The following is a 26,791-nucleotide window of genomic DNA, read 5'->3' on the forward strand; positions in this document are numbered from 1 at the left end:
TATAAAGTACATAATTCGCCATATTCGATACACAATCAAGAATTTTCCTTACAACAATTGTCAGTGATTAACAAATGATTGGGGAAAATTTTGGAATGATAGGTCAGCAAATACGAAAAAAAATTACGAATAAATAAATGTTGCATATTGAAAAATTCCAGGTCATCAAGTTTTCCAGAATATAAACATCCATTTCCGATCCAGCCCACTCATAATTTCATTCCCATTACAGAAAAAAAGTTATACTTAGGCAGCAGAATCGGTATCTCATGAAACAAACGTCAGTCATATATGACACAGTGAGTCCAGTTGCCTTACATTTAACCACCGCTTCAGTTATAATACTGCTCTTGGTTCTACAAACACTGCCTACCTGGGATTATGTCAGAAGAGTAACGCCATAAAAACATACCGCACACAACGCTACTTTGATCAAAGGTATTATTTCAACATAAGCAAACAACATCGCGGAATATCAGTTCTATTTGCATAACATAAAAACATCAATATTTCCAGTTACAAATGATTATACAATTCGGAGAAATGGAAAGGCTGGCATATCAAAGTTCTCTGCCAGCAGATTATATCAGTTTAGGTAGCTGCACTGAGAGCTTTCAAATTCATCTTATACATATAACAAGGAGTTCAAGACTGGTCAGATTTCTTAAATATCGTACGATGTTTCTACCGCACCAGGAAATGGATTTTTTTTCTATAAAAAACACTTGCAATACTTCTCTCTTCATGATATGAGACCGATTTCCTTGAAATTGCAAAAAGGTCTAAGCTCTGGGTCATCTGCACACATCTGCTGTAGCCTACAGCTCATACATAAAGACTGGATTGAAAATGAGGGAGACTAAGAGAATAATTGTCCCCTACCGAAGACAGACTAGTTTTTTCTAAAAGCTTTCCGATTAATGAAATCAGAAAGAGAGATACGCGACCTGTTTTCATGTATATCGATGCACCACGGTCTACTATGTACCAAATCTGACCGTGTAAAACGATTGGCGATGGGAGAACATACATGACAGTCAAGCCGACGGACAATCTCCCTCCCTGCACATGAATGGTCTGCCTTTGTGCCCACTAAAATCCTGTCTGGGGACGATAACTGTCAGAAAGATGGACCGTTTACTTTCATGCACATCTACTATGGTTAATGAGTGTACCTTTATACCAAGCTTTACTGCTAATCATTCAAAAGCGAAAAAAGATTAGATGAGAAGAGAAGGTAAGCCTGACAGACAAACTGACGAACAATCTCCTTTCCTGTGAATCTAAATATGATGGTCTGTCTTTGTACCAAGTTCGAATGAAATAATTTCCACAGCGCCGAAGTTTCGAGGAAACTTATGTGTGATGGACACGTTGACGGATAAACAGACGATCTCTTTTAAGCATGTCTATGGTTGGTGGTGTACTTTCGTTAACTACTTGGACTCAAATGCCTCATGCATGTGGGAGTCGCGATGAAAAAGGTAAGCAAGATGGACAGACTGAGGGAAAATTTCAATCAGAAAACTCTGCGTATTTCGTACTACTTCTAGTTTACCCGGTTATTCATCATAGTGATGAATATCACATTTTTTCATCCTCTAAAACCCTGACTTTTATTTTCTTTGCAGGAGAGTGACAGCAAGTAACACGAATGGCCTAGAGACTCTCAAATAGCTAGTCTTTTTTTCTTTAAAGGACTTCACTTTTTATATTTCCTTACACCCGACCATCGCTTGACTGAAAGGTAGGAATGTCCCAACGAATAACTGGAAACACCAATCTGGTTTGAGGGCCAAGAGCAGAATCTACTAAGGAAAACACCCGAGTTGGGATAAACAAAACCATTTTATTGCGTATGAATCAGTATGCGGTGGGCTGCAGAAAAGTCTAAAACTCATTTTTATCCACACGATGACTCATGACGAAGTAAATACATCACACAAGAAGATTTTTTATGTAACTTTTATTGTGATTTCAATGTGGTGTGCACCCGTTTAGCTAGAGAGAGAGAGAGAGAGAGAGAGAGAGAGAGAGAGAGAGAGAGAGAGAGAGCTTGATGTAGACTGGAGGTCAGATTCGCAATGAATATTGAAAAATGTCTAAGATACTTTTGTCTTTTCTTCAGTATTTCATTTCTACGGTACTTTTTCCATGCGTAGTTCGAAATGGTATAATGTACGGGAAGACGACGTAGTTCTTGACGTTTTCGATCACCGAAGAAAAAATGATAAGGTTGTGATTTCAATCATTTATCAAGAAATAACATTTACATTACCCGATGGTCTTTGGTTATCAATTCCAAAGATTGGGGGACTCATTTTCCATATTTTGAACGTAAATTTTCATACAACGACGAGGGGTAAACTCTTTACCATTCCCTCACTTTTCGAAGACACATCATCATTACTGAAAGGACTTGTTCTACGTTGTAAAATTCAGAAGGGGTTGAGATTGAGGAGATTAAAAAGTATGATTAAAAGCAATTAGCTAAGCCAGAGAGGGGAAAGTGATAAAACAAAGAAAGGTCAGACCGCCATCTTTTGCATAACGTCAGTTCATGATATCACTTTAAAAAAGATTAGGAGTGTAAAATATATATATATATATATATATATATATATATACACATATATATATATATATATATATAGTGTGTGTGTGTGTGTGCGTGTGTGTATGTGTTCGTGCGTGTGTATGTATGTATGTATGTGTATGTGTACGTATATGCATGTGTATGAGTTACAAAAAAGAGGCAGTCCTCTCAAACATCACTCAATCGAAACTCAAGTTTAAACTATCATCAGCTTTGTTTTACCTTGTACACAGTATTGTTGTATTCTAATGAGTAATTATATTGGTTAATTAACTAGAGATTCATACAAAATCCGTTTTTAAACAGCTCTGATAATGCCTATGCTAACAGGGAAGTATTGGCGTCGCCGCATCAATGGCAAACGGCGATTTAAAAACGGGCTAAGAAAGGAAGAGTTACTTACGGATGCACTTCTTGTTATCTTCTGCCAAATCATACTTGGGGTCGCAGACACACGTTTTCTCCAGACGGAATTGGTCCAGGAAGACGCAAACGTGACTGCAACCACATCCTTCCTGTTGGGTAAAGAATCAGGACTCGTTATCAAAAGGACAGAGGTACAATCTGGTAAAGATATTTCAATGAACATGATTTACTGGTAAAGTATGGATACTTGGAAATATGATAAGTTCACTCAAATAATTTCGTTTGCTCGCGAATAAAAATCCATTTGGCACACAATGTAAAACGCATAAATTCAATAAATACTCAATCGAATATAGAATGTAAGACAAAGGCCAAGCGCTGGGACCTATGAGGTCATTCATCGTCGAGGCGAAAACTGACAGTAAGATTTGAGTTTTGTAACGGGAGAAAACCTCAAACCAGTTGCACTAAGGAACAATTTTTGCAGAGGGTAGAAAGTCAGATGGAAGAAAAAAGAATAAGAACGGAGGTACACTAAGGAATGAAATAGGTTACAACTAGAGGCCGAAGGGACACTGCAAAGACCCTTTAAGTAATGCCTACAGTGCACCACCTGAGGTCCACTGACGGCACTACCCACTACGAGGAATCAATATTGACTTCACATATTTCGTTTAAGCGAGGGAAGCTTTAGAACGAATCCTCACGGAAACGAGGACGCAATCTTCTCATAATGGTCATAACAAGGGAAAAGGTAAGAAACACCCAGACCTAGTGCGACCGTTCCACTTTTATTAGCTTCGTTAACACCACACTGACGTAAAACAAAAACATCAACAACAACAACACCAGAGAAATTATTTTCGCCCGACAAAGGTAAAGGTCGGCATCCACCTCTCTTTCATTTCCAGTGTTTTTCAAGAAGTTCCCCGAACTGAACCTTCCGAGCTCTCGCTCTCCCCATTAACACCTTTATTCTCCTCTAACAATTGTCAGAGCCAAACAAAAGGCGTTTTTAAAACGGGCCAATCGTATTCCAAGGATCAAAAGGCGCAAGGATGCCGTGATTACAGTCAGAGAAATGCGCACTGGGGAAATAAGTAACAAACGTAAAATAAAAAAATATGTAGGTAAATGAATCCATGAAATGGACATAATAAGATAACGTCAAAATTTTATCTGCATCCATTATATGAATAACACAACACAATCTTGACAATTTGGTTATTTTTAACGCAATGAAAATACGGGTCTATAACTAACGAGAGAGAGAGAGAGAGAGAGAGAGAGAGAAATTTGCTGTAGCAACAATCATTAATTTTAGGAGGGTAAAACATACATTAAAGCAGTTAAATTCTGAACTTTCCTGTTTTCTACTAAGAGACCCTCTCGGCAGTTTAATACAGCACTAAACTGAAAAACACATGAAAGAAATAACGTAATCGAATATATTTTTTTTAAAGAAATGGCTTCAGTTGTTTCTACAGAAACTTGCAGCGTGTAATGGTGGCTAACGAACATCGTTAATTTCAGCCATATAAACTGGCGGTAAGATTCTGTTGTTTGCCACCAGATGTTGTTAAAGAGAAACTCTGGTGAAAAGAATTAGAAATAGTATTATCATTCTCTGGAATATAACGTGGTATAACCTTTATCGTCATCTCTTCTCATATATGAAGAAGATAAAAAAAAAAATGATCTGCTTATCCCATACCTTTCTTCTGAATTCATTACCAATATCACTAGCATATAGGGAGCTAGAAACATACAGCAAAAAACTAACACTGGTGATTTTCGTGTACTTTTTAATTTACAATTACAATGTGCTTTGAATTAGGAAAGTTCCAGGAAAAACAGAGGCCGTGAAAATTACGACGGTAATAAGAGATTTTGCTCCATGAGACCGCCTACTTAATGAATAATAAATTTTCGGATTTTAATATGTAATTTATGTTAATAAAGCTGCGAGTCAAGCAGCCGCTAACTAGCTCCACTTGAGTTATCCAGTGGAAAATATGGACGGAAAGGGATTTAACTTCTATCTATGTGTACCTGGTTATCTACTTTATTACGATCATTCTAGTTACCTTCATTCCAGAACGGAAAAATGGAAGAAAAAACTTATATCTCTGTAACTGTTAAAATCGATTTGCTATTCGTAATAAGGCAAAAGAATTTTATGTCTCACCAACCAAAAAAACAATACAATATATGTAATAAGTAAATAATTTTGCACAATCGAACCACATAATGATGGTAGTACAAAAGTAGGAACAAGATACAAAACTTGAGAATGAAAAACTAAATACTATATTTAGTGAAGAAGACCATTTTCTTTAACAGACCTTACTAAGACCCCGCTTCTTCCACAACACATCCTGGTACTTGAATGACTAGATAGGCTCCTTACCCTGCAAGTACCGCTCGAACAAAGAATCCAAGCAGTGGTCAAGTCATGTGTGTGCTGCATGTAGTAATAGTTCAAGTCGACAAATTGCAATTTCTCATCTGAGAAAGAGGACCTCGCTGTTTTCTAGTCACTACCTATCAAAAACCTAGGATTTTTGCCTGACGTCTGGGAGAGTAATCCAAAAGGTAAACAAATCCCTTGTGTAAAATCAACGCCAAAGAAATGATCTTGATGCAAAAGTCGAAAATTTGTCAGAAGAAATTGTGCCAACCTAACACCAAAAGAATCCTATGTACAAAGCTTTGAAATAACAAACCTTAAAGTATGAGGTATGGTGTTCATTTATCCATGCTGTAATTCGGCATTGTTTCCGGTTCTAGTTATATCATGGGTTACATTGCTAGTTTTTCCTTCCATTACCACACAACGCAATATGTTTACATTAATAATCCTAAATCACAAACTTCTAGACCAGTCCTACGACGAATGAAGCACAAAGACCGCGTCAGCCTATAACGACTGGGAAACAATGCAATGATTCAAACATTCATTCCTTACTATAAATTGGTGTTATAGGAACTACGAGTATGATCGCCAACTGAGGAAGTCTCAAAATAATGAGACTTAGATTAAAACAGAGCTCATAATAATGAATTGCATATATACGAGTAGTTGTAGAAAAGGCCTTAATTTAAGAAGAGTAGATGTGTGTATATGTGTATGTATGTATGTATGTATGTGTATATATATATATATATATTATATATATATAAATATATATATATATATATATATATATATATATATATACATACATACATAAATAATCATATAGTGAAATTCCCAACAAAACCAACATTTTCCCCCCAAATCCTAAGCATGAGAGGTGTCCAAAAATTCATTACCAGAGAACATTGTTTTAATCGTTCCAGCAAATTACCTTTTGTGTCCCCGGCAGCGGCAATCGCTAACGTCATTTGCCGCACAAAAATGATAAAATGGAGGCAGGGAGAGCTCCCGTCGCCTCATGATTAATTCAGAATGGCTCTCCGCTAAAGTCGTTATATCTGACGGAATGAAACAGATTATGATGTCTAAACAAGCCGGGAATATTGAACAGCGACCTGTGAGAAATCTGCGGTTGTTCTCTTTTCGAATAGAACAGGAATAATAACAACGAATCTCTCGGTAAGACAATGTAAGGAATAAAAAGTTTGAGAACGACACAAAGATATAAAGCCTATTTTTGTGTCGTTCTCAAACTTTGTGTATATGTATATATATATATATATATATATATATATATATATATATATTGTTGTTTTCTTTCTGTAAATGATGATTAACGAGCGGGCAACGGGGAAAATAGTTGACTGAATCTCCCAGCTAAAGGTTCATGGGGTCATTATGCATCAGTTAATTAATTGCTTCCTCTTGGGAATCAGTTTTCACGGTAAGCAATTTTAATCTGATGTGAAGGTCCTATTGAATGTTTGTGAAAAAACCTCCTGGGTCATGGATTACTGGTAAAACCGATTGTTTAGTGACTTAAAAGGTTTCGTCAGAAGTGCACACGAGTGAAATGAACACCAGCAGGAGTCATATGAAAACTTTATCACAGAAACAAAAAGGTTTCAGATGAACTTCCGTCGATTTATCAATATGTTCATGAACAAATACTAACAGTGATGAACAACACCGAATATGTGAAAGTTTTATGTTCAAACTTCGTGAAAAAACTTCAACATAATCACTAGTCATATATAATGCAAATTAATTTGGGTTCAAAACTGAAACAAAACAAAAAAAATTTGAGGAATCGGCAACAATCCACCTCCCCTAACCCACATTGCAATTGCATCCCAATGCATGCATATCCTCTTCAGGAAGACATGGAATTATGTGCACAACTGAAACGGATTGCAGAGGAAAACAACAAGGCCGTAAATGAATGCGTATTACAGGCAGTGTTTCAAACTTGGAAAACACAGCCATCGTCGCGTTCATACTATCAATAATCCTCGGTTCGAAACGACGCCGTTTCTCATCAGCGAAATAAAATGGACCATTAATTATCGCAGCTGCAGAGAATTTACGAGGTCTTCCAGCATTTGACCTCTCTCTCTCTCTCTCTCTCTCTCTCTCTCTCTCTCTCTCTCTCTCTGTGTCAAGGATTCTGATTCTGATTCGTTTCAACTTAATTATTTTGCACTGGCGACGAAACATTATCCGTACCGATATCTGCTTAACTTTCCACAGGCTGATACACTGCCACAATTTCCGAGCTAGTAAGTACGTGGTGATTTATGCAAACACGGACGTAAATATATACACACACACTATATATATATATATAGTATATATATATAGATATATATATATATATATATATATTGTATATATAATTATATATAACTGATCAAAGTTTTATTTACTCGTAGTTTGATGAACTTAATAATAAAACCTTTTTACATCAGGTCTTTAGTGCATAAGGTTAGTTACTTCTAGTTTTACATTCAGCATTATGGAAATCTAACGTAGAGTGAAAAGTGAGACGGACCCTTTTTATAATCAGCTTATTAATATAAATGTGTACAAAAAGGATTTTCATGTTTCTAATTTTAAACTGTGCGATAACGTTTAGAAATTCTCGTCTCTAACTATAAAGGAAACTTAGATATATGCCAAACCGTGTCTCATACTGATCGAGAGGGATCATGTTCAAGTATATAAAAGAAACGGAAACCTACGTGCGTCATATTGAGGGTTGTTTCTTTTTCTTGTTTGACTTACGTGGGAATACCTTTTTATTAATTGTACATTATACACATACACAGACACAGATATATATATATATATATATATATATATATATATATATATTGCTTCATGCTTTGTAATGAATTAGAAAAATATATATATATATATGAAAGGCATGGCAATACTGTTCTAGATCGTTAAACAAAAATTACAGGATGTGGCTCGATTCTTCATACAAAAGAGAGAGAGAGAGAGAGAGAGGAGAGAGAGAGAGAGACGAGAGAGAGAGAGAGAGAGGAGAGAGAGAGAGATAGAGAGAGAGGAGAGAAGAAGAGAGAGAGAGAGAGAGAGAGAGAGAGAGAGAGAGATAATAGGATATAATTTCGCTTAATAAAAGGGATGAAAATTGCTTTCAAAAATCGTTTTATCTGTTGCTAGACATTCCTTTCATTTCCTCGTACAATTATATCTACAAAGATGTCAATTGCGTCGAGTTGGGTAATTTTACAAAAATGATAGAAAAACTTCGCTTCATGATGCATCATTATAGTTCGTTCTGAGGTGCAACCACGTTCCCTGAAGAAACTGAATATACGTAAAATGCTCCATACGTAAAATTTGAGCCATCATACTCATTAATTATGTGGACCTTGAACCTGGTTATACAGCCTTGAGTAAAAGAATATAATTGAATTGTGCAGTATAGTCTCATGAACGGGCAAAGTCATCGCATTAACAGTGAAACGCTGTGGTGGTTAATTTCCTCGTCAGTACACTATTGCCACTCGCTGATTTTAATATATGCACAGAAATTAGCTGAAAACACAAGAAAAACTCACATTACTAACGAGAAATCCCAAATTCTTAAACAACGGAAAGTTTTGTCTTTTTCGAGTAACTCCTACATACGATGAGCCAAGACATATAAATCGAAATTCTATATGTCTTTCCTATCTATATTGATTCGTAATTCTCTTATGGGAACAGAAAATTACTTTCTAAAATTGTTAATTAGACCTTAGCCTATCACTGGAATGTCACTTTTAATTCATGTGTCTTGTTAAAAACAAAGACAACGAGCTAATAAAATAGTGGATCTATTTACGAAACATACGGTTGTATCGTCGAAACGGCAGCTGTAGCCTCCCTCTCGACTATCACATCCCAGCAGGTAGTAACTATGGTGATGCTCTCGGTCTTCCCAGAACGGAAGCCTAAGCTCATTTTCTGACTAATAAACGACAAAACTCAATACAAAATTCACTCAAAAAAATAATCGGGGATAACTGTCGATACTTCCAGACGATGTGGTGTACCCTCTGGTTGGAGGAGATGCTGGTAGAATATATCCAATTAGTTGTCAATAATGAAACTTGAGGTTCGAGTAAAGAAATTAAGTTACAAAACAGTTGCATACCGTATAGTAATGGATATCATATTAAACCCCCATACTTAACACGTAAGAGCTTCAAGAATAAGAAAAGAAAATTGCCAAGACTCGAGGGAAAGCAAATGAGAGAGGACGGGGGAAGGCAGGCCATGAAATGAAAGAAACAAATGAGGACCGGCAGGCAGGCTCCTGCAGCCGTACGTGCAAAGAGGGTCTCGTCACTTAAATAAACCTTCCAAACGAGTTTAAACAAAAGTTTGCCGGGTGCGACCAAACACGGCCCGTGTTTACCATGAATTTTTTAAAACACAACTTGGAGATTCGAGGGGAAAAGACTTAATTAAACTCAAACTTGTAAGGCTGCCGATTCGGGAGCATTTTAGTCCGAAACCTTTCACGTTGCAAGGCCGAAACGACTTTTCCGAGAAGGAAACACGAACACGCACAGCGAGGAGGCAGAAGCCTCGGGGGAAGAGGAGCGTATAAATTCAGAATCCGAGAGAGCCGCTCTCAAGTTTTCTTTCTAAGTCATTCAATTCAGCGTCTCAGGATAACAACAATAACAAGGAAGTATTCTAAAACATCATTTGTACTCGCGTGGAAAGGAAAGGCAAAAACAAGGCGGGCGGCCTATGCAACCCAGCTTCTTTCACTATTTTGTTAGGCACTGGAATTACAAAGACCGGCCTCTGAAATACTTTATTAACTATGTATATTTTCTCAATTATCGCAATATGACCTTGAGAGAGAGAGAGAGAGAGAGAGGAGAGAGAGAGAGAGAGAGAGAGAGAGAGAAATATTGTGTTACCTTGCTACTCATACTATCTTCACAAAACCCACAACTTGTTTAAACATCTTCAACATGTAAAAGGGGATATACAAAGGTTATTTATACAGCAAACTGGAACTCCAAAACTACCATGCAAACGGCTGTGACAGGTGCAAGAAAAATAACACGTGCCCAGGGTACCCAACACCATCATGTGAACGGCTGCCACAGGTGCAATAAACGAACACGTGCCCAGGGTACCCAACATCATCAAGTGAACGGCTGCCACAGGTGCAAGTGAAAGATCACGTGCCCTGAGCACCCAACACCATCAAGAGAACGGCTGCCACAGGCGCAAGTAAAAGAACACGTGCCCTGAGTACCCAACACCATCACGTGAATGGCTGCCACAGGCGCAAGTAAAAGAACACGTGCCCTGGGTACCCAACACCATCATGTGAACGGCTGCCACAGGTGCAAGTAAAAGAACACGTGCACTGAGTACCCAACACCATAACACCATCATGTGAACGTCTGTCACAGGTGGAAGTAAAAGAACACGTGCCCAGGTTACCCAACACCATCACGTGAACGGCTGCCACAGGTGCAAGTAAAAGAACACGTGCCCAGAGTATCCAACACCATCATGTGAAGGCTGTCACAGGCGCAAGTAAAAGAACACGTGCCCTGAGTACCCAAAACCATCATGTGAACGGCTGTCACCCAGGGTACCCAACATCATCACGTGAGCGGCTGTCACAGGTGCAAGTAAAAGAACACGTGCCCTGAGTACCTAACCCCATCATGTGAACTGCTGTCACAGGTGCAAGTAAAAGAACATGTGCCCTGAGTACCCAACACCATCACGTGAACGGCTGTCACAGGTGCAAGTAAAAGAACACGTGCCCTGAGTACCCAACACCATCACGTGAACGGCTGTCACAGGCGCAAGTAAAAGAACACGTGCCCAGAGTACCCAACATCATCACGTGAATGGCTGCCACAGGCGCAAGTAAAAGAACACATGCCCAGAGTATCAAACACCATCACGTGAACGGCTGCCACAGGTGCAAGTAAAATAACACGTGCACTGAGTACCCAACACCATAACACCATCATGTGAACGTTTGTCACAGGTGGAAGTAAAAGAACACGTGCCCTGAGTACCTAACCCCATCATGTGAACGGCTGTCACCCAGGGTACCCAACATCATCACGTGAACGGCTGTCACAGGTGCCAGTAAAAGAACACCTGCCCTGAGTACCTAACCCCATCATGTGAACGGCTGTCACAGTTACAATTAAAAGAACATGTGCCCTGAGTACCAAACAGGTCAAGTGAACGGCCTGTCCCAACAGGTGCAATTAAAAGGAAAACATTTGTCCTGCGTACACCATCCGTGAACTGGACGGTGTCACAGGTGCAGGTTAAAAAGTGAACGTTTGGTCTGCCCAGTACCCATACCCAACACCATCACTGAAACGGCTTTAGTCACAGGTGCAAGTAAAAAGACACGTGCCCTTAGTACCTGTAAACCACCCGGCGTGTGAACGGCTGTCACCCAAGGTGCAGTAACCTCACGTGCCCAGGGTATACCCAACACCATAATGTGAAACGGTCCTGTCACAGGGTGCAAGTAAAAGAACCACTGGCAAAAAACAGGAAAAACTACCCACACCTCACGTGGAACCCGGCGGCTTTGTCACCAAGTGCGAAGTAAAACATTCAATTGTGCCCAAGTGTACCCGGCCCATCATGTGAACACGGCTGTCACAGGTCAAGTAAAAGAACACGTGCCCTTTGTACCCAACATCATCAATGGTGAAAGGCCTGTAACCAGGGTGCCAGTAAAAGAACACGTGCCCAGAGTATACCCACACCTAATGTAACGGCTATAACAGGTGCAAGTAAAACAACACGTGCCCTGAGTACCCAACACCATCATGTGAACGTCTGTCACAGGTGCAAGTAAAAGAACACGTGCCCTGAGTACCTAACACCATCACGTGAATGACTGTCACAGGTGCAAGTAAAAGATCACGTGCCCAGGGTACCCAACACCATCATGTGAACGGCTGTCACAGGTGCAAATAAAAGAACACGTGCCCAGAGTACCCAACACCATCATGTGAACGGCTTGTCACAGGTGCAAAAAAAGTAAAAGAAAACACGTGCCCTGAGTAAACCCCCACACCATCATGTGAATGGCTTGTCACAGGTGCCAAAGTAAAAGAAACAACGTGGCCCTGAGTAACCCCTCCACCACAACATCACGTTGAACGGCTTGTCACAGGTGCAAGTAAAAGAACACGTGCCCAGAGTACCCCGCAACACCCATCACGTGAACGGCTGTCACAGGTGCAAGTAAAAGAACACGTGCCCAGTGAGTTTTTTTACCCAAACATCCATCACGTGAACGGCTGTTCACAGGCGTGCAAGAGGTAAAACAGAACCATCCCACGTGAACGGCTGTCCACAGGTGCCAAGTAAACGAACACGTGCCCTGGGAGTACCCAACCACCATCACGTGAACGGCTGTCACAGGTGCAAGTAAAACGAACACATTTCGTGGCCCAGGGTACACCCAACACCATCACGTGAACGGCTGTCACAGGTGCAAGTAAAAGAACACGTGCCCAGGGTACCCAACACCATCACGTGAACGGCTGTCACAGGTGCAAGTAAACGAACCACGTGCCCCAGGGTGGTACCCAACACCATCACGTGAACGGCCTGTCACAGGGTGCAAGTAAACGAAACAAACGTGCCCAGGGTAACCCGCAACACCAGTCACGTGAACGGGCTGTCACAGGTGCAAGTAAAAGGCACAGCGTGCCCTGAAGTACCCAAGACTCCATCACGTTTGAACGGCTTGCCGAACAGGTGCAAGTAGAAAGAACAAACCTGCCCAGATGTAAACCCACACCATCACGTGAACCGGCTGTTGCAACAGGTGCAAGGAAAAAGAACACGTGCCCTGAGTACCCAACACCATCACGTGAACAGCTGTCATTGGTGCAAGTAAAAGAACACGTGCCCAGAGTACCTAACACCATCATGTGAACCACTGTCACAGGTGTACATAGAACATGTGCCTAGAGTACCTAACACCAAGGAGTAAACTATGGACGTACAGAAATGTAGAATAAAGCCACAGCGACTTTAAGAGATGTTTGGTCATCTAATCTAAACCGGGATGCTTGATACAAAATGAATCCCGAATACTACCAAGGCGATGGAAGAATAAAGTAAGTGCTTTCTGAGAAGAAACACTAATTCCCCAGAGACATGAAAACAGGATTATGAAAGAAAATTACACGGGCTCACTGATCTTGAAATCACACTGTACTGATGTTTTTAACAAGGGTTGCCGCTAAAAAAAATCCATGCCCTAATGAACGGGATTTGGAAGCATTCGGCGATAAAACGCGACCAACTGGGGAAATTGCCCCACAAATCCCATCTCCCGTTATTAATAAACGCAAAACTAATACAGTATAATGACACTCGACTTTCTCCTCGTATTTCATTTACAGGTGATCAAAGAGACATTTTGTTCATTACTAAAAGTTACGAGTCACTAAAATGGCGAAGTAGTAGTTTATTGCTATCAGTTACAAAGAGTAAAACGCAATAATAGTACTGAATAGAGGGGGGGGGGGGGGGGGGGAGAAGTCGGGAATATTTCAAATTAACTGTGGTGATGGGTCGATATTTCTATGAGAGAAAAATAAGGTCTTAGCAGAACGGAAAATATAGAAGTATGAAGACAGTTTTTTTTTTTTTTATTCTTTTATGCTGTAGGTTTTAGTTCTGGTCTTCAGTAAATCAATACAAAATGCGAGGGAATCAGTCAGTTGCTTTAATATATAAAATACACTCAGCAACAAAGACTGGTTACCATTTAGTTCGTAACGTCACAAACGTAAAGTCATTATATATCACTTCAATATATATCCTGACTAGACAGCAAATGTCCAAATGAAATCACTCCAATAAAATATCAAATGATGAAAAACTAAATAGCAAGACATCATATATATATATATATATATATATATATATATATATATATCTATATATATATATATATATATACACACACATAGTTGAACAAAATACATGATTGCGCCGTGCGCGTGTACGGCAAATCCTCCTGTTTGTTTATTACCTTTCTCTTACAATTTACGTAGGGATCAACCAGCTTGTTAAAATTTGTTCAAGGTATTGACACGGCTTCTTATTTATTTCAAGATAATAAGCAGCTCGAGGTCCCGTAGGCTAATTAGAGAACATTCTTTCGGCGCCTCATGCCAATTAGCGATATGATCTCAAAAGCTTTCAAACTTTCGTTCGTATTTTCGTTTGCTAATTAGCTAACCCAAAAGCCCTAATCCTATGCCTTGGCCTCAACTTAATACTCTCTAGCGAGGCATTTCTCTATTGGCTCTGGGCAGGAAAACATTGCTTGCTTGCTTACTCGTAGAATTACTCTCAGCGTCAATTCCAAGTCAGCGTTCGGATTTGCTTATGTGGAAACAGTTTCCATCATGTTTCTATTTCAGCACTCGATGTAAAGGTATGATCAGTCTCAAAATTTGTTATTCTCCTCTGGTTGTCGATGCAATCATTTCATTTACCTGTCAATAGAATACGGTTCAACGTATCATGTCAGTTTATACTTTTCTGTCATAATCTGACATTTGATTATGAATGATATCACAAGGTTCCGTCTAAGGATCAAATATATCTTATTAAAAACATCAGGTTCAACCGATTACATGCGACACTCCAGTGCTCCAGTCCTTTAATTTTCTATGAGCATTTGTACATTATAAACTGATGCTCTGGGATTTGTTCAAACAATGACCTTATTACATTAATTTGTAGCCCGTGGGAGTTCGCAAAAGGTTAGTAATCACACCTTCTGTTGAACAACAATAAAGATAAAAAACGAAAAACTTAAAGAAACAAATAAGAAAAACCGAAACCAGAAAGAGAATTAACTATTATCGAGGGGGTTAACTTTTAATGCAAATGTGGTGTCTCCAACTTGCTGTCTCATTATACGACCATTTTACTTTTAATTTGAAGGGTCATGGAAGTTAAACCCAAATAACAATGTGACGCATACATGAACATTAAATATATATACATGTGATGTCTGTCATTTGACACTCCTGCACTCACTCACTCTCTCTCTCTCTTTCTCACACACACACACACACACACACACACACACAAACACTTATAGCTGGAATTTGGATTTGATACTACAAATAATTTTCGTATTTGAACATATACAGACTGTCAACTAGACTTCCGTCCAAAGACAGCAAAATAAACGTAATGAAGGTAAAATAGACTTGACTGACGAAAGCTTGAATTCTAATTCGGAATAAACATACATGAAGATCTCTCTCTCTCTCTCTCTCTCTCTCTCTCTCTATCAGAACAAGCGACCTAGAAGAGCCGAATTCAATTATCTCACTTCCAGAGAACGGAAGAGACGAAAAGAAGGTCTTTATCCTCTCTCTCTCGCACGCCGTGCCTCTCAGAATTCCTTTGAGCCTCCTCCGATTTCCAGAGGAAGAGTCCATGAAATGGACAACAGGGTTTCACATGACAAAAGAAAAGGAAATCCCCTGAAGGGAAAGTGGAAGCGCAGAAGAAAAGCAAGACAAAACAAAAGTGTGCTGTATTGAGAAAAGAGTGGCGCTGCGAACTACGACAGGTGATGTCACTGCTGTTCATCTATTGTCATGATCATGTACTTCACCTAATACTGCCGCTCTTAACAATTTGAATTTGAGGACACTTGGTAACAAAAATATATTCTATTAACCTAGAACGTGAAACTGACAACTGATAATTTGCTTAACTGAAGTAATAGGATAAAGTTTTAATAGATTATATATATAACCTTACTGAAGGTGACGATATGTATATGATTGTGTAAAAACTAGTTTTTTTCTGCTTTAATAATTTCATTAGGATTTTGTTCTCCTGACTTAAAAACATTTTTCCAACCGACTGTAAAAAGTCATCTCCTTTGGTCTTGCGGTATATGTCTCCACATATTAACTTTACCAAAGCCCGCTGACTCACTGAACTCTCATTGCTACAAAGCAATTTATAAAATTAAACTACTATGAAACGCGTGGTTACTGAAGTAAAGAAGCATTGCAAAAAAATTTTCTTTAAAAACTGTGGCTCTCAGAGAGAGAGAGAGAGAGAGAGAGAAGAGAGAGAGAGAGAGAGAGAGAGAGAGAGAGAGAGAGAGAGAGCCACAGTAAATCTTGCTTATCCCTTACACTGGACTGGTAACACTCGAGAAAGTTAAACTAGGACAAAAATAAAAAGATTGCTATTCTGGTCTCCAAAAAAGATGTCGGTTTCAAACATTTTGAGTGGAAGAAAAAACATGCCAAAATTCCACTTTTTCCCCAGAAAAGATTTGAAGCTAATTTACCACACTTATTCTTTTTTTCCTTCTAGACTCCTTTTTTTCTTGCTGATGCAGTCTCACTCGCGTGCAAGAATTTAATCTTGAGCATTCTTCTTTTGGTGTCTACCTGCTCCCTTTTTTTTTTTTTTTTTTTTTTTTTTTTTTTGTGAAGGTACATCAGAATGCAGATGCAGTTTGTCAGGGCAAAAAGCGCCCAAATTGTTAATTTTCAATGTTCTTTAGCTTAGATCCTTAGCGTTTATTTCTAAAATGTTATTTCTTTCAGTAAAGTTGGCATAGAATTGTTGACGCATCCTCAGATTTTCCTCACCACATTGAAATATCTTACAAGTTCCTAAAAGACTGCTATTTCAACCCATCACACCAAAGACTAAAATTATGCATTAGAAAATGATGATCATCAACATTTAAATTAACTATTATTACGAAATGCGTTCCATTGCAATAGCTATGATTCTCTTTCGCAACACAAATACTACGAAGATATACAAAGAGAGTGACTTCATGCAATTACCTTCAATTCAATCAGCCAGATCTAATGTGATGAAAAATGCAGTCAAAACAGTGACGGAATGGAGTGCTCAAGACAATTCAATTCCGATGGTATAGGGAACGCTGATTTAGAGAACAAAGTGATGACAGGGTAATGGCATCATTCCGCTTTTTGCCCAACATGCAGCAGCAGCAGCAGCAAGCAGCAGCGGCCATTCGAGCCATTTGCACACGGGGTGCAACAGAGCGGTCACAGCATTCTATGACTTTTCAATGAGGTCGCAACGCTTTCACGGCGATGTTTCCATTATGCCTCCCATTTGCGTACTCCCTTCCTAAGTGGGAACACCTGAATGCTGGGTACGAATGAAATGAGATTTCGTTTTCGAATTGCTTTCCCGGGCGGATTTCTCCAAGAAAATGATTTTTCCTTACATTTGCGCCATGACCTTTATTACATGGACGCAAACGAATACGCATTACTTAACTTTTGAATATAAGGCCCCTTGAACAAATCAATGGCGAAATTACCTTATCAAATGTATCAAGAGAAATAAAACCAATAGCATCACTGCCATGGTGTCAGGTATTTAGCAATCCACACACGTGACGCACCTCTAGAGTATTAACTTTACACAGCAACACGCATTCCAATGCAAATACTGTGACTGAACCTTTCCATGAAGCATGCTTAACATGCAGAAAAGTTACGACGCGGTTTCCCTCCACAGAATGGAAAATAGGATGCAGCAACCGAAGGCCATTAACGAGAATCCACTTTCATTTCTATTGTCTTTCTTTTTCTGAAAACTTCCAAAATGTCATTAATGGCTTATCTACCTTTGTGCATGTCTGACTTTCCGTTAGTAAAAGTAATCAAACGCTGACACTGAATAGAAAAAAGGAGCTTCTCTTGAAATATGGAGCATATCAACAGACTTGTTTGTCAAGAAGGCTGTACTAAAATTCCATATGGAATTTGTATTTTGTTTTCATAATTTGTTTAATTAGCATGGTCATTGGAAGACAGTTAACTTAGTTTTCAAATACTTAACTACCCCTTTGGTTGTTAACAGGTCACTGCCTTCCAGCGGCCGTTCTGGTTTTGACCTAACCAGCCACAAACGCTTTTGCTTTCTTCCTGAGGTTGACGGAAACTTGAGTCTGTAACGATGGAGATTTCAATCACGAAGGGTCTCGTAACTCAGATACTCTGAGCTCCGTTTACTATTATAAGGATATACAGCTAGCTCTTTGAAGTGAAGACGACTATTCCTTTCGACATGTGATCTCCGTTTAACCCCAGCCAGGAAGCTTTCCTTCATCGCAGTCTCTCTCTCTCTCTCTCTCTCTCTCTCTCTCTCTCTCTCTCTCTCTCTCTCTCTCTCTCTCTCTCTCTCTACACGTACTTCACCTTCGTCCCAGAATGATATCGGTGGGTCTGTAAAACTCAGGGGGAGTTTTGTATGTCAATCCGAAATCATTTGGACGGATAATGCTTTCCCATAATAAAATGCCTTCCAATTATCATCACTTACTTTTTAGTATTATAATTTAAGCATCTGTTTTTAATACCTTGCATATTTGTAATACGAGGTTTCGCACCCTTCCAGGGATATCATGAATTACTATGCACTACGTGGACGTCAGTTTGGACTGTTGGTATATATATATATATTTAGATTTTCCAAGGTATGCAACTTGCCAAGTGTTATACGTGCTGCACATGCTCATAATTAAATTTAAATGTATGCATACGATAATTGTGTAGTGTTTAATTAGGCATTTGGTAATATTTTAAGGTATTTTGGAAGGGGCTGAATTAATGCGGCTCCCCCATTCTTCACGATAATCAACTTTGTGTATTAGCTGCCGCTTCAGGACCTGGATGATAGGGCAGTTCGCAATTACAATAAATTACTTAATTTTTCTTAACATTTTAATTAACCTTATCAAATTCCCGGTGTATATGATTAAAAATTCAGCGCAAAGTCCGCGAAAATGAGTAAACAGGTTTAGATTAGGAGAATGTCCATGAGCCAAGCAACAATTTACGAAGTTTTTGCGTTATCCCTAACGAAAGGTTTTATTCAATTTCCAGGGCATAGCGTTGATAGTTCAAAGATCTGTAAAATTCTACTTCAACTGCGCACACGAGTTCGATGGCTTTCGGGCCTTACTGTGATCCAAAACCACTGCCACACTTTAATTAAGCTACGGTATGTTGCCGGTTTCTTATACCTAATTCTCAGATATTGAATAATTTCTTTTAAAGCAGAACGCAAACATACGCTTAGATCTCCTACTGTCTTTTTCAGATAAGTCTTTCATATATGTTAAAGTTATGTTCATTTATTCCATCTGTTTATTCTGTCAATTCATTATCATCACCTCGCTTTTATCCTCATTCTCATCTGTTCCACCTCGCAATAAAACTAACATCCTTGTGAGGTGCGGCTATTAGGATGGTTTTCCATTTAACGCCTGTCTTCTGAATAACAATCGGTTTCAATACATAAATCAATGCTATATTCATCATCAGACTCTTCATTTTACAAACGCTAGCTTGACAGCAAAATATAGTTCAAGTAAACTTCGCCTCAAGTCTTCTCAACAGATTTTTTAAGTTTTCTGCATAATAATAATAATAATAATAATAATAATAATAATAATAATAATAATAATAATAATTTAATAATAATATCAATAATAATAAAACACATTCTAAAAGCTTTTGGTATTTCTGGAGGGTCTCGCCCATAAGAATCAATAGCGCTATACGAACGCTCTCATCTTAAATGATGATTTTCTTAAACACGAGTTAATTTACCCATTGAAAATGGACACCAAACGAGGCCTGGATGGAGAATACGTAGAAGATATGCCTGCAACTAAGTAGGGCAGAGGTTTTAACTATGAGACGTATTCAAGAAATTGAATATTACACTCTAAACATTTTTGGGAAAGATGAACATGCAGAACGGAAAGTTATGAAGAGGAATACTGTCAATTCATGTGTGATAATGAAATGGGGTTAAAGGTTGAATGCCAGTTATTCCTCATTATCGGAAACTTATTAAAAGAAAACGAACTGAAAATGCAACAAAAAATACGTAAATACAACAGCACTGAACAAAACCACTGTATCCACACCAATGTGGGCGTCAGGCTTTTGTTCACTTGCATCCAGTTAGCAATAAATATGGAAGGGAAAAGAAAATTATTTAATGTTTACACTTCCATTTCTCGTTTATTAAGGTGCTCTCCACAGGTGGTCCCATAACAAGGTATTCAATGAAATATTTAAATCGTTGAAATAATTCCCATTCCTTGAATAATAGAGAGAGAGAGAGAGAGAGAGAGAGAGAGAGAGAGAGAGAGAGAGAGAGAGAGAGAATTATGTCTTCTCATGTGCAAACACAATTACTTGTTTCCTCTAAATGTCAATACTGAAGGGAAGGTTACCTAACTTATTTTGGTTGTCAGCCGCAGGTCAGCAATAGATTAGGTTAGGGGGATTATACGAGAAGCAGAGCGTAGGTTAAGAACAATTCTGAAACTTAAACGTATGCTGCACTTTAAAACGGATGAAAATGAAATATTCTGGAACATATCTGATAAAACAGACACAGAGAACAAATTTATTAGAAATAAAAGTCCTACAACAGGAACTTAAAATCAAGACAGATCTTATTAAGAGAGAGAGAGAGAGAGAGAGAGAGAGAGAGAGAGAGAGAGAGAGAGAGAGAGAGAGAGAGAGAGAGAGTGCTTAATCTCAAAGTGAGGCCGTTAATATTTATGGATTAACAACGCCACTTTTACGAAAGCAAGAAAAATTCTACAACTAGCTCGAAGGAACACGAGTAAAATTAAGCTTGGTAAATGCATAACGCTGAATATATCTTTCATTTCAGAATCGCGTTCCAAAAGCATGCTAAATCTAACCTATTCCCTTTCCAGTTATGTGCGAATGTTGAAAAGGAAGCAACGTCAGGGACAGGGAAGGGTAAAAGATCTTTAAATTTATGACCAAAAGATCTTTGAATTTATGCTCAGATAGAACTAATAAAATCAAGTCAAAGGGAGCACTTCAAAGTTCAATTACTCGCACATTCAAGAACCTTCCAGTGGCAATCAGATGCACAGCTGATATTCTAAAACTCCTTCAAAAGAGGAGGAAGCATTTAAGAGAATTTTACCATTCTCGAGATGGCCCCCTGCCATGAAATCATGAAAATGGAAGGACTTACTTGCCTCTCTTATTCAGTTATTTCGCCTGCTGGTTGAATAGCCAAACCCTTACTTGGAACTATTCATACCCTTCAAATTGTGCTTACAAAATCACCAAGGCGATACAAACTCGGCTTTTGCATGCATGCATCCATCTTCCCCGTAAGATATTAAGGTGTAAAAATATTTTACATGTCATAAAAATTTTTCTTTACCATCGACTTGTTCGAAACAATTACCTTCTTGGATCTCGTTCCTTATAGGGTTTCACTGTCTGGTCAACATGAGAAGCCGTAATGATCGATATTTGATTAAACTGCATAACTTTTACGGCATCTCTCAGGTGACGTCATCACAAACCACAACTACAAAAACATTACTTTAGGTTAATGGACTCATATTTTTTTTTTCAAATTGGACGCCTAACACTTCTCTCGATACGAGCCCATCGAATTCTAAGGATACTATTTCACGAAAGAAAGAACAGCCTATTCCAACACGATGACTTTCATTTTAACGAAAACACTCAGCCTGATTAATATATTCATAAATAATAAACCGTCGTATACAACGCACAGATGTGTTTTTATAACTTCCATGTGGTATGTTGCCACAGGAAAGAGTACCCTACTTAAGACTGGCACAAGCTTCAGAATTTTAAGATGGAAAACATTTTATTTCTTTAAATTCCAGAAAAGATGTCTTCAACTAAAAGTCAAAGCAAGTAACTTACAATGTTGTTATTTACGGTAGTAATTTTATCTTGAACAGGAATCTAGAACAAATGATAACACAAGTAAAAGTGAGCTTGATAAATGCATATCGCCAAATATATCTTTCCTTTCACATACCATAATAAAGTATCTTCTTCACAAATATCGGACTATTCTTCTCCATATGAGAACAGCTTTGTACTGCACTCTCAACGAGTGTTTGAATATTCCATAAACACGTGTGCCATACGCAATTAAGAGATGCTGATTGATATTAAAATACAAAATATGTAAGTTAACTTGATTACATTCTAGTACAGTGACCAAGAAATACATGTCAAATTCGAAGAGCAGTGTCAACATCTCAACCACTAGAAAAATGAACACTGGGAGAGCAACATTGTTCTACAACGACCTTCAAAATGCTCATATATATATATATATATATATATATATATATATATATATGTATATATGATATATGATATATATATATATATATATTATATATATATATATATATATGTGTGTGTGTGTGTGTGTGTGTGTGTGTGTGTGTAAATGTAATAGCCACAATGCCCTCTTAATCACGACGAGGTGACCTCACCGTGATATGGTATCATGGGTTCGTTTCCCGCTACCGGACATCATGATTTCTTTCATATTTCTTTGAAGTTGGATCTCGAGACTTTGTAGTGACATGCGTATCCAAAAAAAGAGCAAAGAATTTGAGAAGTTAGAGGGCATTGTGGCTATTATATATATATATAGTACATATATATATATATATATATATATATATATATATATATATATATATATATATATATACACTATATGGGAGAGGGTCCACGAGAGCCCTGATAATCTAGCACGCACAGTGATTTTTTGCTTTTGTTTTTTGTTTACTCATGAACAAGTGGGTGGCAGATTAACGCGTAACACGTAACACATCTACCTTAACTCCCATGTTATAACAAAGCATTTTAAAATATTGCTTGATTTTAAGTATTGCCTAAGACATGCATGAAATAGTAATAAATTTTATGGTATCTATCCAAAACCATTTGCTCAGGTTTTATTGATATTTACACATTGCAGTATTAATTACCAAATATCATTTGAATTTACTGTAATATAGTCCACTTAAACTTTTTTGAAATACGTGACTCATCATTTATAATATTCCCCATACTCGTATAACCTTGATATGCTGGCAAACGAGCTGTATCAGAGAGAGAGAGAGAGGCAACGTCTCCCTTTGATCTACACTCAATTAGTGAAGTCGATGCAAGTCTCTTTAATTAAAACAAAATTAAACTTTGTTCTCAAGGAACCGATAAGGCATGTCTTCTCACAAGTCAGTCAGACAAGCCTAATTAACCACACGTATGACCTGGAAAACATAGTTCACAGGTTTTCCAAACCTATAATTGAAAGAGTTTAAGTCGTTTCATAGAGGGCGTCTTCATTCACTTTTTACAGGAAGGTCTCATTAAATAATAAAAAAAATGCTTCACTAATTTAAGAAACAGAGGGGTTATTCATTTCAAAAAGCGAAAAACTTCCCTCCTTATACAAAAGGAAGGTATAAATAGTTTTACAGAAATAATGGACTCCGTCACATCAAATATTAACTTTTCAACATCTTCAGAGGAAGGAAAGTTTAAATAAGGGATTGATACAATCACCCAGAGAAAGTTAAGTTACTGATAAGACTGACTACTCATTTAAAAGAAAAAAGGAATCGATCGTTTCAGGAAGAGGATGGCTTCAATAGCTTCAAGCAAAAATGATCGAATAAAGTGATCCACAGTCTTACTGTATTAAACACTGTGTATCCATAACTTCACTTTCTTCTGTGTGACAACGACAGATTACGGATAAGAAACCCCACGTTTACACTTGCCATCTTCCAGCCCAGGGCCAACCTTTCTCACCACTTCACCCTATTGGTCCAAACACTGAGACCAAGGTCTAGAGAATTCTCTAGACCTTGATTGAGGCAGTAGTTAGGACACCGCATTCCTGTCGTTTCTGACGGTATACTTACGCTAGTGACAAGAACAATGACACAGCCCTTCATTAAAGAAAAAAGTGAAACTTTTTCAATGTGTGTAAGATAAAGAATAAAGACTCGATCACCTATGACTGAATTTCCTCACCTTTGACTGAATTTCCAATAGACTTTGCAATTTGCAAAGAGAAAAAAAATGTCCTGAATAGAAAATGCGAAATAAATAAATCAGAGAATATTTTAAAAAAGCGCTATGTCACGACAATTTTCATCACTGATTTATTGTTCAAAGGAGGAGGATTCATAAGAATAACGTTCGAAGAAGAAAGTTGATGTGATCTCCCAACAGTTTGACAACTCCTTCCTTACACGTAACTTTGATCTAATGTTTGCACAACTATATTAATTAGCCGTTGCACCGTGATATCACGACATCGGCAGACTCAATAAACGTCAATTAAGGAAAAAATGTAAAATTTTACGATTTTCTTGGAAAATTACTATAACCTCATTAAGAGGACGTAATGAAGCAATCTACATTTTTTCCGTTTTGCATTGTAAATTTCCCGCGAGGAGGTTAAAAAAGACAATACCTGGTGACAGACAAGAATGATGAAAATGAAAGGTTTGTGTCACTCTTTCTTTATATGTGAGACTGATTGCAATAAAAGTAATGAAAAATGTTCAAAGTTAAAGTCCTCCTGGGCCTCTGTAGGCTCATTGGCCCGGTGCTGATTTCCGGTTTCTTTAGCCGACAACCATGAGTGGGGGAAGGTCCCGATGCCTTTAAAGCCCTCTCCATTTATATATGTGTTTGTATAAATGTGTGAGTGTGTAAATGCACGCCCTATGTCTTATTGTTACAAGCTCAGCTAACTCAACTGTAAATATTTGTTTTCCAGATAAGAAGTTCTATTATTACCTATTGTGCCTGCCGGCTTTGTCAGCCTGTCATTCTCTCTCTCTCTCTCTCTTTTTTTTTTCTCCGCCCCCCAAAGATCTCAAAAAACTGCTCTGGCTGGAGGGCTGCAAATTGGTATATTGACCATCCAAGCTCAAGTCATCAAACATACAGAACTGCAGCCCTCTACCCTCAGTAGTTTTGATTCTATTTAAGGTTAAAGTTAGCTTCTGGCAACGATCTAGGCCAGGCCACCACAGGGCCGTGGTTTAAGTTTCACGAGCCACAGCTCATACAGCATTATACCCAGACCACCGAAAGATAGATCTATTTTCGGTGGCCTTGATTATACGATGTACTCAGCGCATTTTTTACTTGTTTTTCGGCAACAAACGTATCTCATATTGTCTTGCAAATTACAATAATGAAAGTAGGCGAAAGAATAAATATGGTACGGAAAAGGAAAAAGAGAGAAAGAGATGATCAGAATGTCAAAATGAGCAATAAAAAAAATCGATAATGAAGACATTAATAAATTGATTCAAACAAGATTCTCACGAACAGTAACTTATGAAAAAAGTCCATGTGCCTCTGAAGGCTACCACCCACACGATGATTAACCTGCTCTAGGCAGGAAAAATGAACGCCAAGGCTTAACGACGACATCCTCTCCCACTCCGTGTTTCCAATGGAGATAAATAAGTTTGTAAGGAGCTGCAAGGGGACGAACATCAAAGCATGACTGGGTAAAAGAGTGGTAGATGCAGAGGGTAAGATGCTAAGAGAGAGAGAGAGAGAGAAAAAAAAAGAAGAGAAGATAGAGATATAAAAGATAGAAAATATAAGATGCCACAAACATAGAGTAACGAATGGGATGTCAAAAACGAGGATAACCAATGTAAAAAAAAAAGGGGGGGGGGGGAAATGTCGAAGAATATGGACTAGGTCTAAATGCTCGAGTGAAAAAAAGAAAATTACAGGGGTATAAAGATGCAACAAATAATAGGTATAAACGGTTACATATAATATACAAACACAAACAGAACATTTTGAGAAATGATTAAAACCCGGTTATGAAGCATAACATTTTCGACAATAGGCTTAAGAACATCAACGTGAAAAACATGAATTGGATTGAATGGCCGCAGGGCTCCGGTAGGTGGACATCGAGGGACGCAGGTGCTCTAGAGACAAATGCAAACTATCAGTGGGTGAAATTCCTTACTGGAATAGAGCTTACAGAAGGCGGTTAAAGCATATGTGCAGATGATGGCCTAAGTCCTAAGTTTCATTCCAGGGAAAAAGGAAACAGCCACTTACGGCAATTTTGTTTAAGAAACAGTAAAATCCGGTTAAATTTGCAAACATATACACCCAGACAGACATATTAAATTATATACAAACGATCTCAGGCATGTGAGAATAGTACCATATTTTCAGGGCGCGAAGAAAATTATTTTTATTTAATGCGCGTTCAGTTAGCAAACTCATCTATGTAAAAAGTTGTTTCAGGAACTTTTGATTGAATCCCTAATGGTCAAATGAACATCCTTCCTCACTAACTAAGATCTCTATCTTACGAACATTCTCTATTGATATCACAAGGCCTAAGTACCCACCCATTCAATCACTCACACACACACACACACGTACATCATTTTCTAAATATTTATCGAC

The 26,791-nt window shown here is 38.2% G+C and overlaps 1 protein-coding gene across 1 annotated transcript in view; it reads right to left on the minus strand.

The window, feature by feature from the left end:
- LOC135221802 (tyrosine-protein kinase receptor-like) overlaps positions 1–26,791 on the minus strand; it is a 1,041,187-nt gene that overhangs the window by 108,063 nt on the left and 906,333 nt on the right. Inside the window, exon 19 of the mRNA XM_064259659.1 lies at positions 3,000–3,111. Coding sequence (XP_064115729.1) covers positions 3,000–3,111 — 112 coding nt within the window. The remainder of the gene's footprint in view (positions 1–2,999; positions 3,112–26,791) is intronic.

Source organism: Macrobrachium nipponense, chromosome 3 (genome assembly GCF_015104395.2).
Source record: "Macrobrachium nipponense isolate FS-2020 chromosome 3, ASM1510439v2, whole genome shotgun sequence".
NCBI classification, from domain to species: domain Eukaryota; kingdom Metazoa; phylum Arthropoda; class Malacostraca; order Decapoda; family Palaemonidae; genus Macrobrachium; species Macrobrachium nipponense.